The sequence below is a fragment of the Sinocyclocheilus grahami genome, unplaced genomic scaffold (genome assembly GCF_001515645.1).
Source record: "Sinocyclocheilus grahami isolate Dianchi unplaced genomic scaffold, SAMN03320097.WGS_v1.1 scaffold542.1, whole genome shotgun sequence".
In the NCBI taxonomy this organism is placed as follows: domain Eukaryota; kingdom Metazoa; phylum Chordata; class Actinopteri; order Cypriniformes; family Cyprinidae; genus Sinocyclocheilus; species Sinocyclocheilus grahami.
This window is the reverse complement of record NW_015505721.1, coordinates 198,851-216,267: the sequence shown is the minus strand read 5'-3', so window position 1 is coordinate 216,267 and position 17,417 is coordinate 198,851. Positions and strand designations below refer to the sequence as shown.

At 36.3% G+C, this 17,417-nt stretch overlaps 2 protein-coding genes across 2 annotated transcripts; one reads left to right on the top strand and one right to left on the bottom strand.

Moving 5' to 3' along the window:
• Positions 1-6,538: 6,538 nt before the first annotated feature.
• Positions 6,539-11,534, bottom strand: LOC107555666 (radical S-adenosyl methionine domain-containing protein 1, mitochondrial). Its single transcript, XM_016238532.1, has 9 exons — positions 11,302-11,534; positions 11,086-11,219; positions 9,370-9,574; positions 8,623-8,988; positions 8,342-8,405; positions 7,587-7,734; positions 7,434-7,488; positions 7,044-7,147; positions 6,539-6,920 (listed from the first exon to the last, which is right to left on the bottom strand). The coding sequence occupies exons 1-9, from the start codon at positions 11,437-11,439 to the stop codon at positions 6,791-6,793; spliced, it is 1,344 nt and encodes a 447-aa protein (XP_016094018.1). The 5' UTR covers positions 11,440-11,534; the 3' UTR covers positions 6,539-6,790.
• A 2,021-nt stretch (positions 11,535-13,555) lies between these two features.
• Positions 13,556-17,172, top strand: LOC107555644 (UPF0585 protein C16orf13 homolog A-like). Its single transcript, XM_016238508.1, has 5 exons — positions 13,556-14,007; positions 14,097-14,313; positions 15,503-15,506; positions 16,153-16,287; positions 16,575-17,172. The coding sequence occupies exons 1-5, from the start codon at positions 13,938-13,940 to the stop codon at positions 16,629-16,631; spliced, it is 483 nt and encodes a 160-aa protein (XP_016093994.1). The 5' UTR covers positions 13,556-13,937; the 3' UTR covers positions 16,632-17,172.
• Positions 17,173-17,417: the final 245 nt, after the last annotated feature.

Genomic DNA, 17,417 nt, shown 5'->3' with positions numbered 1-17,417 from the left:
CAAACCAGTTGTGTTCCAAATTTGAGATTGATCTTTTTAAAAAATGAGCAACTGTTTTTCAGGACCATTTAACTTTTTCAAATAATGTCCATCAGTTTTTTGTGTTTCAGCAAATGCCAAAACCTTTAACGGATTTCACAGCATTCCGTTGAAGTAAAAATAAATAAAAAATAATAATAAATAAATAAAATAAAAGCAGCACTAGATGGTTAATTATTCATATGGTTGCACTGTGTGAGAATTTGCCAGTTTTATTCAAAAGTTTTATTTATGTATTTTTAGTTAAAATGATGTTGATTGTTCAACAAATGTGAAATAAATGTTAGTTAATTGTTACACGTCACATTTATTTTCCAGATCTGTGAGTGGCATTTTAAGGTGTTTTGTGCAATTCTGTCGCATGAGTGTCTCATGTAATTTTGTCATTAATGTAAGAGAACATGCATTTTGATTTCAAGAAACAAGATGAAGTTTCAACCATGTAAAGAAAGTGAACAATGTGCATAGAACTCTTTCAAGCTGACTGACTTTAGCATATTTTGACATACTTAATCTAAATAAGTAATTTGTTGCAATGATGGATCATTTTAGGCCAATGCAACTTCACATTTTATCTTCAGTGAATACATTTACTTACTTTTAAATAGTGAATTCTACTGATGAGAAACCATACATGCCATACGTGCCTCCAAGTTCTCGGAACATCTCAGCACAATGGAAAGCAGGGTCATAAAACTGAACACAATGGCTCACAAAAGACATGTCCTCTGCTTTTAAGAGTTATGGAATAGATTCTGGAAGCCAGTGTTAGAAAGTGCAGTTGCCATGGTGATGCATATTCCATTCTCTGCTGCGAACATTTAGTCTGAAGCACTCCAAGGTAAGCATTTTAGAAGAAAAGCTCAAGCACACCGTGCACCAACTCAGTCCATTCAGAGTAGCCTTGAGCGAATGGAGTCGAGCTGAGACTCTCAGAGATGTAGGTGTTGTTTACGCAGCAGAAGGTGAGGATTTGTCTTTTTTGCAGATGCTCTCATACTGCCAGAATATTCTTGATAATTCTTGAATATGGTGATATTTCACCCAAATATTTGGGCCTTTTTTGGAACACTTAAATGTTTCGAATAATTACATCACACACACACACACACACACACACACACACACACACACACACACACACACACACACACACACACACACACACACACACACACACACACACACACACACACACACACACACACACACTTTTTTGCTGCAGTGCCCAGGGAGCAGTTGGGGGTTTGGTGGCTTGCTCAAGGGCACCTCAGTCGCTGTATTAAAGGTGGGACAGAGCGCTGTACATTCACTCCCCCCACCTACAATCCCTGCCGGTACAGGACTCAAACCCGCAATCTTTGGGTTACGAGTCTGACTCTCTAACCATTAGGCCACAACTTCCCCCTACAATGTCATTTTAAATCATTACATTTTAGTAATCTTAGCATGTTTTAAAGTACACTTATTTTGACGTGCTGACTAACATACTACAGCACATGTCAAATAATTGATTATCATTTTAACTGTGTGTTATTTGATATTACATTTGAAGTTAAAATAAGTGCACACAATTGCAATCTCATCCTACAAATATATTTGAAAACAACATACAGTTTCAGTAGAAATGACATTAAAGTATATTTTTAGTTTACCATAAAAGTTTGTCGGTACATTCAGCGGTTCACTTTAACTATATATTTCAAAGACAATAAAGTAATTATGAAATTAAATATAAAAACGTTCCTAAGTCCTACTTGTAAGTCCTACAAGTGGGTTAAAAAACCACTCAAATTCAGATAACTGCATTTAATATAAATTCAAACGATACGTTTTCATTTAACTGTAAATAACATGCACTTAAGGGTCTGAAAACATTACAGTCGGTTCACACTTAAGTATATTCTTTTAAAATCTTCCAAAGTATGTGAAAGTGCACTTTTTCTACAAGCTTAGAGCTCTGTTCAAATCAATTGTCGGCTGCAAAAGAGAATGATGGTCGTGATCATACCTATATAGAATATTGTCGTGATGCTTGGATTAGTTTAATGTCAGCTGTTTTTCTATTTCTAGTAAAAGAGAGCCATCAGCATCATTACGCACATAGGGATTAATGGGATGTGAAACAGACTCATTCATATTGATGCAATTCCCGAGGTACCAGTCTCATCTACACACACACACACACACACACACACACACACAAACAGAAGGGCATAAACCTTTACCTCTTTGACCAAATGTTCCTATGTGCCCACACAAATGAAACGGGCTATCCATCAGGAAATCATTCAGTAAATGAAAATTAAGCTGTGTTCAATAAATATTTTGGAAAGTCAGTCATTAGCAACCCCATAATTATCCAGACGACGGAGGGAAATAAGCTGAAATATTGCCACCCACATGCTACTCATGCCGCTATACTGAAAGCTGCACATTGACATACCTATTTCAAAAACAATTTTATACAGCAGTTGGTTCTGGTTCATGGGTTTGATTATTTGAGCAGTGTTACAAGAGTGCTTATATTTAGCACAAAAGCACTGGGACTTTTCATTGTCTGTATCACTTTGCTTATCTTATTACAGCATTTCAGACCTGAGCAGTGTGGACCGTTCCAGACCGGCTTTGGTTTTGCTTGGTTGGAAAACCAATGATAATAATAATAAATGTTTCTTGAGCAGCAAATCAGAATATTAGAATGATTTCTAATAAGTGACCAGTGTTGGAAAGGTTACTTTGAAAATGTAATAAGTAGTGTAACCATTTCAATTACTTTAAGTTCCGTATCAGTTACAAAATATTATTACTTGCCTACAAGGTCCTTAATGGTTTAGCTCCTGCGTACCTAACTAGTCTTCTACCACGCTACAATCCATCACGCTCCCTAAGGTCGCAAAACTCTGAACTTTTGGTAGTACCTAGGATAGCAAAGTCCACTAAAGGAGGTAGAGCTTTTTTGCATTTGGCTCCCAAACTCTGGAATAGCCTTCCTGATAACGTTCGGGGGTTCAGACACACTCTCTCTGTTTAAATCTAGATTAAAGACACATCTCTTTGGCCAAGCATTCAAATAATGCATCTCATAATCTTGTACTGCAGTTATATCTGATCAAATGCACATTATTATTCTTTAGTTTGGGTTAAACAAATCAATTTTGCTTGGTTGGAACAGCAGCTACGCTAATTATGTCTCTATTTGTTTCTCTGTTTTTGCTACTGGATTGACATCACGTGGTAACTAGGATTCACACAAGCTTCAGTCTGGATCCAGAACACCTGAGAAGAGATGATGCAACCCCTCAGAGGACCTCAGATGATGCCAACCCTGAAACAACTTACAGAACTACCACATTTTGCTATAAGTTTGATTGCATCATATAATAATTGCTGTTAATATTTCGATATACATGTTGCCACTTGGTAATATTATTAGGAAATACGGGATTAGTTTCCACTGTTATGCCGATGATACTCAACTATATATCTCAACAAGACCAGATGAAACTTCTAAATTATCTAAGCTAACGGAGTGTGTTAAAAATGTAAAAGAATGGATGACCAATAATTTTCTCCTATTAAATTCGGATAAGACAGAGATATTACTTATTGGACCAAAAGACAGTACGCCGAATCTCGTGGATTACAATTTGCAACTAGACGGATGCACGGTTACTTCCTCTACAGTCAAAAATCTGGGTGTTATATTAGATAGCAACTTGTCTTTTGAAAATCATATTTCCCATGTTACAAAAACGGCATTCTTCCATCTTAGAAACATTGCCAAGTTACGAAACATGATACCTGTTTCTGATGCAGAAAAGCTAGTTCATGCATTCATGACCTCTAGACTGGACTATTGTAATGCACTTCTAGGTGGTTGTCCTGCATCTTCAATAAACAAGCTACAGGTAGTCCAAAATGCAGCGGCTAGAGTCCTTACCAGGTCAAGAAAATATGATCATATTACCCCAATTTTACAGTCTCTGCACTGGCTACCTGTTAAGTTCCGTATCAGTTACAAAATATTATTACTTGCCTATAAGGCCCTTAATGGGTTAGCTCCTGCGTACCTAACTAGTCTTCTACCACGCTACAATCCATCACGCTCTCTAAGGTCGCAAAATTCTGGACTTTTGGTAGTACCTAGGATATCAAAGTCCACTAAAGGAGGTAGAGCTTTTTCGCATTTGGCTCCCAAACTCTGGAATAGCCTTCCTGATACCGTTCGGGGTTCAGACACACTCTCTCTGTTTAAATCTAGATTAAAGACACATCTCTTTGGCCAAGCATTCAAATAATGCATCTCATAATCTTTTACTGCAGTCATAATCTTTTACTGCAGTTATATCTAATCAAATGCACATTATTATTCGTTAGTTTGGGTTAAACAAATCATTTTTGCTTGGTTGGAACAGCAGCTACGCTAATTATGTTTGTATTTGTTTCTCTGTTTTTTGCCACGGGATTAACATCCCGTGGTAACTAGGATTTACACAAGCTTCAGTCTGGATCCAGAACACCTGAGAAGAGATGATGCAACTCCTCAGAGGACCTCAGATGATGCCAACCCTGAAACAACATCCAGAACTACCACATTTTGCTATAAGTTTGATTGCATCATATAATAATTGCTGTTAATATTGTTCATCGTCTGTTTTATTACGTCTTATATTGATTTTTCCGTTCTGCTGGTTCGTCTGGTCAGAGGAGAACTGGCCCCCCGCCTGAGCCTGGTTTCTCCCAAGGTTTTTTCTCCATTCTGTCACCGATGGAGTTTTGGTTCCTTGCCGCTGTTGCCTCTGGCTTGCTTAGTTGGGGACACTTCATTTCCAGCGTTATCGTTGACATGATTGCAAAGATATTATTTAAACTGAGCTGGATGTTGACATCACTGAATTCAATGATGAACTGTCTTTAACTGAAAAATGAGTGTTTACTATTGCCATTTTGTGTTATTGACACACTATTTTCCTAATTAATGCTGTTCAGTTGCTTTGACACAATCTGTATTGTTAAAAGCGCTATATAAATAAAGGTGACTTGACTTTATTAAAGTAATGTAACTGATTACATTTGATTACTTTTCTAAATTTCTAATGTTTTCAACTATTACTCATTTTGAATCATTTAAAGCAGGAAGGGTTTTTACCTTTCAGTAGTGCTCAACACTGATTACTGTCAGACTTTACAAATCCTTCATCTCTTGAATTAAGATTATAATAATTGAATTTTAAAGCACAGCCACCACAAAATCACTTTAGCACCTCTTTTTACTTTGAGATCGTTCTGAGGTTAAATACATATTTAAAAGCATAAGCTATAGTTTAATAGCTATGATTTTTGAAAATCAAATCTTTGCATTGCTATGACAGGAAACACTGGCATCTAACAATGCCTTGGAAAAACAGCTAATCTTAAAAAATAAAGCATACACCCAAATCAAACAGTTATCGAATAAGCATGTGTCCTAAAGTCCTGAAACATTGGTGTCTCATATTTTAGAGCAGTCAATGCAATTTATAAAAGACATCAATCCAAACTGTAGAAATTGCCAATATTTTACAAATCCAGTTTAAAACGCACATCTCAAGTTCTTAGAAATACTCTGTATTCGTTTCATATGTTTTTTCAAAACTTTCAAACCATTTTCGGAACCTTTCAATGTGATGACTCTACAATTAGCATGTGATGTTAATTGTGACAAACAAAAACTACTATATTTTAATCTTAAACTTTTTTTTTTTTTTAGTTTCTCATTTTTTCAGTATAAAAAGTAATTAACTTAGGCCTGGTTTCACCGACAGGGCTTAGACTAAGCCAGGACTAGGCAATAGTTCAATTAGGACATTTAAGTAATTTTTTATTAACGTGCCTTAGAAAAAAACCATTACTGGTGTGCATTGAGACAAAACAGAGGCACTGATATATTTTAAGATCAGTCCGTGCAAGTTTCAAGTTTCAGTTAAAACAGCTCAGACTTACACTTTAGTCTGGGACTAGGCTTAAGCCTTATCTGTGAAACCGTGGGTTAAATTCACAATTAAATGGAAGTAGCGGCAGATCTTCTCTTTCATATTGTAACATACATCAGAGTACAACAAATTAACACCAAAGAAAAAAAAAAAATTTATAGTTGTTGATTGGATTTTGAATTGTGGGTGTCATTTATGTGGACTAAATGATTGGAGATGTCCTTCATATGTCACCAGAGAGAAATTTGTCATTTTCAATGTCACTCTAAAAATGCTGGGTTAAATACAACCCGGGGTAAAATATGGACAAACCCAGCAATTGGGTTGTTTTGACCCAGCTGTTGGGTTACTACTCAGAAGGTTGGGTAAGTTTTAATTTAACCCAACCGCTAGGTCAAAACAACCCAATTGCTGGGTTTGTCCCTATTTTACCCCGCACTGGGTTGTATTTAACCCAGCATTTTTTTTTAGAGTGTTATGACATTGATTAAACAAAATCAAAAGGCTTTTAAAAAATAAAGAAGCATATGCACAGGTGTTCACATGCTTTCATAACAGGGTAAATTTCTATTTCATGCCAACAATGAACATCGTTTTCCATTCAAGATCATTTTTTTCTTCAATATTATATCAAGATCATATTCTCACATTTACCTTATGCATCCCCCCCTGAATAAAATTATATTCAGACATAAAACATGCTAATTGTAAAAAAGAACGTACTGTATTTGTGAATAAATGAATAAATAACAGAAAAATTTCTCTGATGCAAACTGTCATCTGTCTCTCTGAATGTCTGTCTTTCTGCTGGTGTACTGCTTTTTGAAAAACATCTCTAATTCCAGCAGCATTGTGGGTAAGATGCTGTCCAGTAATGCTAACCCTTCCCAGGAACACCGCAAACCCCTAAAGCATAAAGAAAAGCATCAATGGGGCATTGATGTGCAACTGAAAATGCAATGTACACATCACACTTGGTTTATTTAACAAGTAAAAACGCACAGATAATATTTAAGCAGTAAACAATACCTCTCATTAAGTTTTAAAAGTCCCCCTGCTTGAAATTCTTGAACTTTTTCTGACATCCCAAAAATTAGTTGGAGGTCATCTTCTGGGCTGAATAACTTCCAGTGCTACAATATAAAAAATAAAGCAGAAAAATGAAAGGCATCAGTCACTTCATCAGCTTTATCTAAAATGGCACCCAAACAAATAAATAAACATACTGTACATTTGAAATAGTCAATAACTAATAATAATTTGATAAAAAATGTGCTTAATTGTTATGAAAATGTCAATGCAAAATATACTACTACTAATAGTAATTACCCAAAAGTTTATTTTTTTTTTAAATGAAAACGTAACTGGCTGAAATATTTTATAGTTGTAAAACCTATGTTATCCAGCGGTCCACTGTACCTGCTGGGTGATTCCTTCATTCATACGCAGGCCCATGACCAAAACCTCCTCCAGCCTGCAGATACAATTTCCATCCGATTCAATAATTCAATAACAGTCTGTGTAATCGCTCCACAGCGAGTTGTGTGTGGACTACAGATGAGATAGTCTTACAGGCCGCGGTGGTCGAGCTGTATTCGGCGGCGTGTCCCGTGACCGTGACGCTGAACCTCTCGTATCCAAACATCTGGTTCTAAAGTCTGGGTTCGTGCTTCCCTCTGAACTCCTCCCACTGCACGCGGCACAAACCGTCCATGTGCTCCTAACAGATGATATTGAACACAAAACAAAAGTTTGCAGTCAGTAAGTCTTAAAGAAGTCTCTTACGCTCAGCAAGCCTGCATTTATTTGACCAAAAATACAGTAAAAACAGTAAGCAACAATGGGGTATTGATGTATAACTGAAAATGCAATGCACAAATCACACTTGATTTATTTAACAAAGTATTATTATGAATAATAATATTACAATTTAAAATAACTGTTTTCTATTTGAAAATGTTAAAATTATATTTATTTCTGTGATGCGCAGCTGATTTTTTAGCATTATTACTCCAGTCTTCAGTCACATGATCCTTCAGAAATCATTCTAACATGCTGATTTGCTGCTCAAGAAATATTTGTTATTATCAGTGTTAAAAACAGTTGTGCTGCTTCATATTTGTGTGGAAACTATGATACATTTAAGGACTCTCTGATGAATAAAAAGACCAAAAGAACAATTTATGTAAAAGATAAACATTTTGTAACATTATCAATCTCTTTACTTTCACTTATGACCAATTAGATGCATTCTTCCTGAACAAAAGCATTAATCTCTTTTTTTTTTTTTTTAAATCTTTTGAACAGTAGTGCGTGCACAAATGTACCTGGTCCTACACCGATGTACTGACGTCCCTTCCAGTACCCGATATTGTGTTCACTGACAGCGTTCTACAATAAACACATAATCCATAAACAACTATTTCCACATTTTGATTATTTACTGTATATAATGCAGCATTTATTCATTTGCCAGATACTTTTATCCAGAGCGACTTGCAGCACATTACAGTTTATTTGTACACCTAGGAATGCAAAACATGTCCAACACAGCAACTTCTTTTTTTTTTTTTTTCACCTTATAAGAATTTAAGCAATGATAACTTACATTTTTGGCAAAGTTGGACACTTCGTATTGACGAAACCCAGCTTTCTCCAGAACTCCCCGTGCTGAATTGTACATAACAGCTGTGACATCGTCACCAGGCACGCTTAGTTCACCGCTGCCAACCTGTTTAAAAAGCTGCGTACCCCTTTCCAAAGTCAGCTGATACAGTGAAACGTGATCATCACAAACCGGCAGCAATTTCTCCAGCTCACTCTCCCACGACTTTACACTTTGTCCTGGAAGCGCAAACATGACATCCACTGACACGCGTCCCGGGCAGAGCGTCCTGGCCTCTGACACTGTCCAGAGAGCATGCTGGGAATCGTGATCCCTTCCTAGTGTCCTCAGGTGATCATCATTCAGTGACTGTGGAGAATAGCATTAGATCTATGGAGACTTGGTCAAAACTATGTAACATCATGTGCATGCAACATACAGTTAGGTCCATATATATTTGGACACAAGCACAATTTTTATTATTTTAGCTGTTGACCAAAACATATTCAAGTTAGAGTTATATAATGAATATTTGAGCTCAAATTACAGCTCAGTGCACCCCCCCCCCCAAGCATTATTTACAGCAAAAATCGGTGTATAAAAATGGTTGTAATTCCTAAGCATTTTATGTTTTTGTTCAACCCCTTGAATTAAAGCTTAAAAATCTTAATTGTTTCAATTTAATTCTATTCTGGTGGCATACAGAGCCAAAATTATGAAAATTGTGCATATATATGGACCTAACTGTACCTGAATTCCAACAGAAAACCGGTTAACTCCTGCTAATGTGAAGTCTTTCAGACTAGCTTTTCCAGCAGGTGTAGGGTTCACCTCCAGAGTGACCTCTGCTTCATCTGAGAGATGAGCGTGTTTGGAGACGGTCTCCAAGACAGCAGCGATTGTGGAGGGCTGAGCCAAGCTGGGTGTTCCTCCTCCAAAAAACACTGAGCTGATCCTACAGGACAGCACAGGATTAATTAAAGGGATATAGTTCACCCAAAAATAAACATTCTGTCATTATTTACCCACACCTAGTTCCAAACCTCTATTTAGTCATTTCTTACAAAAAGGAGAAAATTAACCCTTGTGCGTCAATTTAAGAAAAAAAAAAAGTTACACATAGGTCCATGTCTATGTTTACACATAAAAAAAATGTCCATGTCAAAAAACGGTCATAACAATTTGAAGCTTGGGAGCACAGAGTTAAGTTTGGTCTCATTTTAAAGAACACTCATGGCAGATTATTGTTGAAGTAAAAAAAAAAAGTTTAAAAAGTGAAACCAAAAAAAAAAAAGTTCTAGATGTTTAGGTTTATGAACGTTGTTTTATATAAAATATATATTTTATGAAACATGTTGAACTCTATAACTGCTAGAAAATCAAAGCCATAAATCTAAACAAGTTCCAAATTTGAGGTTGATATCTCAAAAAATGAGCTTTCAGTAAGATTGTTCGGGCGCAGTACCAAATTTTCCCCATTAGATGCCAGCAAAACTCTGCTGGTGCACACAGTGGTTAGATTTGTGATTTGCAGTAGAGTTTTTCTCTCTCAAATATTACAAGAACACACACACACACTATTTTTTTTTCTGACACACATACAAACCCCACTCTGACATCCATACCAACACACCCACACAATTATAGCTGCATTATTTATCCAATTGGCTCTATAATATGCAGAAGCAGAAAACAGAAATAAAGCGAGTATTTGCTTTATAGGTCAAACCTGAAAAAAATGGCTCCATCTGGTAAAAAAATAATAATAATTAAAATAGTAAAAAAAATTATTTTAAAGCCTTGCCAATATAATGAAAGCCTATCAACAAAAATTGCATAATTTTACAGTTAAATGGCACTAAGATTAAAAATAGCAGTTTTAATGGGTTTCCATGGGGACATTTTTGTCCTTAAGGTCCTGAGAGGAACAATTTTTTTATACCTAGTGCAAAACAGATTTATTAAAAGGAAATGGAAGTGAAATAGTAAAATTCCAATAAAAATACACACCCGTGCCAAAATGTATGCAGTTGGCAATAACACAGGCAAAATGATCAAAAAAATAAATAAACAGAAAAGGACAAAAATGTCCATAAGGGTTAAAAGAACGTGTGAAGATATTTTATTTTTTATTATACTTTATACTCTTTAGAGCAGGGGTGCCCAAACTCGGTCCTGGAGGGCCGGTGTCCTGCAGAGTTGAGCTCCAGCTTGCCTCAACACACCTGTCTTCAAGTTTCTAGTATGCCTAGTAAGAGCTTGATTAGCTGTCCTGGAGGGCCGGTGTCCTGCAGAGTTGAGCTCCAACCCCAATTAAACACACCTGATCCAGCTAATCAAGCTAGGCATACTAGAAACTGGAAGACAGGTGTGTTGAGGCAAGCTGGAGCTAAACTCTGCAGGACACCGGCCCTCCAGGACCGAGTTTGGGCAGCCCTGCTTCAGAGCATATTCATGCACACTGACCTGGAGACCTGACTGAGCTGCAGTAAGGTTTGTGTCTCTTTCTGCAGACATGCTGTCATGACCGCGTGGTTTTGATTCCGAGGAATATACTTGTTGAAGTTGCAGTAGGAGCATCTTTTTAGGCAATAGGGCCACTGTAAAAAGGAGAAATGCAGACAGGTAAAACAGAATAAATGTGACAGTCTATGTATTTGACAGACGTGTTTAGGCACTCACGTGGACATAAAGGGACGCTTCGTCTGCTTGAGGAGGCGATCTGTGAGTAGTGGCGATAGATCTCAACAGTACAGAACCGAGCGCCGTTCCCAAACACTGTAAAGCGTGCTGTTGTGTTAGTAATGTTTGTCTCGACATACTGAACTTGAAGAGTCAGTGAATTTACGCTTCTGCCATATTTTCTGCACGGTGCTATTTTACTGCAACACACTGCGTCCACTGTTGACAACTCTCGCGAGACAAATAAGCAACCGCAGCTTCAAAGACAAGCCCCACATTTTTTTTTGTTGATTTATCATCATCAATATTATATAATTGAGCCTGCAACATATCAAACTGAAACCACTAAAACAGAAGCCGTTTTACAAAAATCAGCAAACTGCAACAAAACTCACCTGTGAGCAGACTAGGATTGGAGAGATGGAAAAGAGGAAAACACAAGAGCTTCAAAGGGGAGCGGTGTAACATAGCCACATTTATAGCATAGCCTACTAAAATATTAGTTAGTATAGAACTACTTGTTTTTTTTTTTTATTACACCCCGTGATAATTAGTACATTACAAAAACATTGTAAAAAAAAATAAGAATTAGGCTAAAAGAAAGTCATCCCACTCTGCTGCGTCTACTTCTGTCATCGCTTGGATTACAGCGTCACGCGCCTTCTTTCTGAACGTGATTTTCTCCACCAATGAGGGCGAGGAGGGGGCGGGACATGTGGCAAGTTACGCTGCAGCATTTATAATATTGCACTGGTTAGCTATTAACTGCGAGCAGACAGCCATTCAATGCATTGGAGAATACGGCGAACATAAATAAGGAAACTAAGTTGCTTGTCAGATTTTCCCTAACAAGCAACCATATTTTTTAAAATAAGCCCAAAAAACCGCAACCGGGGATTTTTTCATGCAACTTTACAAAAAAAAAAAAAAAGCCCAAAGTCGAGTATAAGTCAAGTCAAGTCTGCTTTATTGTCAATTCTTCCACCTGTACAGCACATACACACAGAGAATTGAAATTGCGTTACTCTCAGACCCTTGGGTGCATACAGATAACATAAATACAGAATAAATACAACTATACAAATATGGTAAAGTGTAAAAATATATATATAAAGCACAAGGCATATGGCAGTATAATACGCGGACCTGGCAACTCTGACTGCGTCACAAAGATGTGAAACGCTCATGTTCTGGAAAAAAAATAAAAAAAATAAAATAAAAATCTACTGTAAATGTTTCTGATATTTTTTATTTAATTTTTTTTGTCATAGCCAAGCTTTTTATATTTACTTTTTATTTTAGATGGTCATCTGTAATAAATAAAATCTTTAAAAAATTAAATTAAATAAAAAAAAAGCAATAAAAATGCATTACCTACACTAAAATACCATAGATACCCGCAGGCTGGCGCGCTTTCACCACCAGCCACTCTTTTTTTGTTGTTGTTCTGTACCTTAAAGATGTGTGCCGTTTAATTTCATTTTTTTCCTGAGCAAAAAATATAAAATCATACTTTCACAGTGGTAACAGCAAAAATCATTAGATGACATTAAAAGGCATCGTTCAAACAAAAAGGATTTCACCCATATGTCAGCTCAGCAATAAGTTAATTCATTAAAATAATAAAAATTGTGTAATAACTTTCTTTTATATTTTTACAGATATATATATATTTTCCTTTAACACACCTGTCACCGAAAGATGATGCAATTATTTCACCAATATTGACTTATTTTCACAAGAGTTATTTGAAACATTAAAGTGGACACTTTACTTGCATTTATTATGCTTGGTTTATATAAAATCACTTTTGAACATTTCATTTGACGCGGACAACAAAATGGGACATCTTGTCTTTGACCCATAAATAAAGCTTTAGTAAGTCACCAAATTAAACAAACTTCACATAACTATAATATGAAGTCTTTTTGGGTGCCTTTTAACCGCTGAATCTGTGAACTGTTGTTTTTGTTGCACTGTATTGCAACATAATATTCTAATGCATTATGGTTTGGCTTTCTTGTTGTAATGAAGTATAGTATTCTGCAACACCTATACCTCCAAGCTAAAATAGAGCAAACTATGAGTTCACCTGAGTCCTCTTCAGCCGCTTCTATTCTGCTTGTCTATTTCTACAGTTCAGTTTTGTTATAAAAAAAAAAAAAAAAACAAGAGACATGTTTCTTTAAAAATGCATTATTTGTCTCTTAACATATGAAGGCTGTTTCAATGGCTTGTGCAAAGCAGAACACAAACTGGGCCAGAGAGAAGTTGAAGCCCCATAGCAACTAAGACAAGTATTGATGTCTACACTCTCTGTACCTCTAGCTGCTGACTCCTAAAATCTCGTAGTGACCCCAAACGTTTGCACGGAGCGTATTCACAGACTCGTTCGACTTTAAGTGCCACTTTTTGAAGGCAAAAAAAGGGAAGTTGAAGCGCGATGCATTATGGGACGTGGAATCTAATGCATTGCACTCTAAATCGTATTGCATTGAAGTGAAGATCGTGCATGAGTGAATAGTTAACAACCCTACTGGCTAAAAAGATATTGTTGCAACCTTGCAATTCTGGCGCTGTTAGGAAATGAAGGAGCATCTCACGTGACCTGGTGTGAGCTGCCATCATCGAAATGCATGCGTTTGTTTTGGGCATTTGCACAATTTAGGAAGTGTCTCGGATCGCCGTACTTCGCAGCTTGTAAAGGTTGGCTTGTTGGATTCTGGTCGGCTGACTAACGTCGCTTCTTCCAGTTGCTGTTGTTCTAGCCATTCACGTTTTGCTCTTGGTTCCAGGAACTTGTCGTCGGATGTGTAAAATGCTGAATGCTGCAGCAGCCGACAGAAATAAAGACCCGATCCTCGCTGTTTTAAAAAGCAGAGTGGCATCAGACAGGCCTCTGGTCGCTCTGGAAATATCTTCTGGCACTGGACAGCATGTTATTCACTTTGCCAAAGCGTTTCCCAACATTTCATGGCAACCGTCTGAAATCGAAGCGCAGTCCATATCGAGGTAAATATGCGCAACACCTTGATTTATCTCGAATTCAGATGTAGACATGAAATCTCTCAATCTCGTATGCACCAGGGTTACATTCACGCTGCTGCAGAAATGCATTGGTTGAAACTATTCAAGTTATGAAAACAAATCTCATTTACTGAATAATAAAGAGACACGTGGTTGAAATACTTTCTGAAATAATCCTTTAATTGATATTTCCCCGTGCAATCTTGTGATAATGACAGTTCACTTACACCTGTCACTAGATGTCGCTCAGTCACTTTTAGAAACCTTTTGTAGCTGTGCTCTAACTCAGTGGTTCCCAACCCTGGTCCTTGAGGCACCCCAACACTGCACATTTTGCATGTCTCCTTTCTCTGACACCAGTTTCAGGTCTTGAAGTCTCTACTAATGAGCTGATGACCTGAATCAGGTGTGTTTGATTTAAGGAGACATGCAAAACGTGCAGTGTTGGGGTGCCTCAAGGACCAGGGTTGGGAACCACTGCTCTAGTAGTCTAGTTAGTAAAAAACAAATGATATTTTAAATTTTTTAAATGAAGAGGTCTTTCAAAGTACTCATTCTTGATCTTAGCATCATAAATTCACGTTATTCCAAAGGGGGAAAAAACTATGTAATCTAATTTCACAAAATTCAAATTATTATTATTTTTGTATTTTTTTTTTTTATTGCAGTAAACAACCAGGATTACAGTACGTACAAAACGAACAGTAAAAAACAGTACGTACAAAACATACAAAATACCAATCAATAATAAACTACTTGAGGATTAATAGATAAAACATCACAGAAAAAACTATATAATATGAAAATTCGTAAGAAAAATTCAAATGATTGCTCCCCTTCCGAAACTATTTCATTTAGAGCGAACGTCACGCAGGCGTAATAAATATTCAAATTTATTTCACTGGTGTGAAAAGACATGCTTGTAAAAAAAAAAAAAAAAAAACTCAGGCCATAAGACACTTACAGTTTGTTTAGATGGTCACTTCAATTCTCAAAATGTTCTTTTATGTGGATTTGCTCACGAACAAAAAAAACTAACGATCTTAGTATTTTTCTTTTTTTCCATTACAAACATCTAAAAGTTACTTAAGATGTAAAGTCTTCCTGAAAAAAGGACTACCAACAGTAAATCAAATTAAGTTTATGCTTAAGACACACAAACAAAAACTTTCAGGGAGGTAAGAAAAACCTTTTTTGCCTTTGAATTAAGTTTATTTTTCTTACCCCGCTGATAGATTTTTTTTTTTTCTTGTTTTAATCATAAACTCACTTAAAGCAGCGCTATGTAACTTTTTCTGGTTTCAAAATTTGCAAAATGTATATAATGAGCAAGTACATCATGAATTCATCTTCCAAACCGCGTTTTTGTCTTATCCCGAATCACTACGGTACACTTATAATATGTACTTATATTTGGACTATTGTAGCCTGGTCAAGTCGTCACCGCTGCGGAGTAACACATACCTGCGTGAATCGCCATAAACATAAACTTGGAGAAGTAGCGCCAGTTGGAATGTTCTTGCGCGGGATGTGTGCAGTTCTGTTTATTAACCGCTAGAGCGCCAAAAGTTACATAGTGCTGCTTTAATATCTTATAGGCCTAATGGTCATTTAGATTAAAGGGGTCATATGATGCGATTTCAATTTTTCCTTTCTCTTTGGAGTGTTACAAGCTCTTGGTGCATAAAGAAGATCTGTAAAGTTGCAAAGATATATGTCATGTTTTAGGAAAGTTTAGATTTGTACTGGAAAACCAGACAAAAATACTGAGTTTTTTTTTGGTATGTGATTCCCAAAGGATAACATCAAAGATCTTAATACAAGTTCTCTTACAATTTTACCCTGTATATCATATTGTTTTTAACAAATTTGTTTTACAGAAATCCAGAGTGGGGTCTAAGAGATGTGTCATTACTGAAAACACTAGGCCAGGAAAATGGACTGCGATTGGAAGAAATTGTAAGTGTTTTATTACCAAAATTAATCGTTTAATTCAAAATCTGGTGTAGTGCAGTGCATGCTAGATGCAAATATACTTTAGGATGCTATGGTCCACATCAAGCCTCCTCAAAGCTTTTTCTTCGAGGCTGTAATCCATTACTTGGGCATGATCCATTGCAAATTAATCTGACATCGTGCCTTCTACACCTCGTTCTTGCTTTTGATTGGCTTGATTATGTGATGATTCACCACCTCCAGTCATCAAAGGCTTGTAAATGCATCTGTTTCTGTTTTTGATTTTCTAGGTTGATATGCCTGCCAACAACAAGTGCTTACTGTTTCACAAGGACAGCGTGGTTTAATAGAATAACACTGTATTTACATTTGCGTGGACTCTGTATTGTTTAAACGGTTTAAAGATACTGAATAATACAACGGCTTTGCTGAAATTGATCGTAACTCTCTTTCTGGAAAAGATGCATTTTTTTTCACACCAAAGGAAATTAATAATCATTTAGACAGATGTTTGAAATGATGTGCACATTATATTGATAGAGCCGTATCCATGAATTCCTTTGATCATCCTCATTGGTTATCTGGATCATAGTTCTGCAGTGTTATTTCAAGATTTACCTGCCTTGTAAAATCCACTTTAAGCTTGTTGACCAACCACCATGTTCCAAAAGCAAGAAAGCTGATAAAATGTGTATTTTGAATGCAATGTGATTTTTGCTTTTAAGCCAAACGCATACATGTAAATGTATATTTTTATCACACTGATGGATAGTATCAATTCAATCATATTTACAATTAATATAATCTCAATAAATATTTGTATGCCAATAGCTAAATACGTAAATTCTCACATTTCAATGCAAAATGTGTGCTTTTTTTGTTTGTGTGAAATTTAATGAAACACTAATATTAGCTGCACTGTAAATTTAATTGCTGCTCTTCCATTATGCAATTGATGTTCCTTGATCAATAAAGAATATCACAGTGTATTATCTTGTCTGTTTATTGACTACACATTGTGTATTCCTTGACCTCTGATCGGACTCTTCTCTTAGTTTTTAAAGGGGTCATATGATGCTTTTTTAAAGATTATTTGGTGTATCAGAATATGTTGACATGCTTTAATGTTCAAA

What these genes read in the sequence shown, in the direction of transcription:
- LOC107555666 (XM_016238532.1), bottom strand. Translation starts at nt 11,439, where the DNA reads ATGTCGAGACAAACATTACTAACACAACAGCACGCTTTACAGTGTTTG. An exon ending in CAGCTCAGTCAGGTCTCCAG is followed by an intron (nt 9,575 to 11,085) that starts GTCAGTGTGCAT and finishes GCTGTCCTGTAG; the next exon opens with GATCAGCTCAGTGTTTTTTG. An exon ending in GTACATCGGTGTAGGACCAG is followed by an intron (nt 7,735 to 8,341) that starts GTACATTTGTGC and finishes ATCATCTGTTAG; the next exon opens with GAGCACATGGACGGTTTGTG.
- LOC107555644 (XM_016238508.1), top strand. Translation starts at nt 13,938, where the DNA reads ATGCGTTTGTTTTGGGCATTTGCACAATTTAGGAAGTGTCTCGGATCG. An exon ending in GTACTTCGCAGCTTGTAAAG is followed by an intron (nt 14,008 to 14,096) that starts GTTGGCTTGTTG and finishes TCTTGGTTCCAG; the next exon opens with GAACTTGTCGTCGGATGTGT. An exon ending in GACTGCGATTGGAAGAAATT is followed by an intron (nt 16,288 to 16,574) that starts GTAAGTGTTTTA and finishes TTGATTTTCTAG; the next exon opens with GTTGATATGCCTGCCAACAA.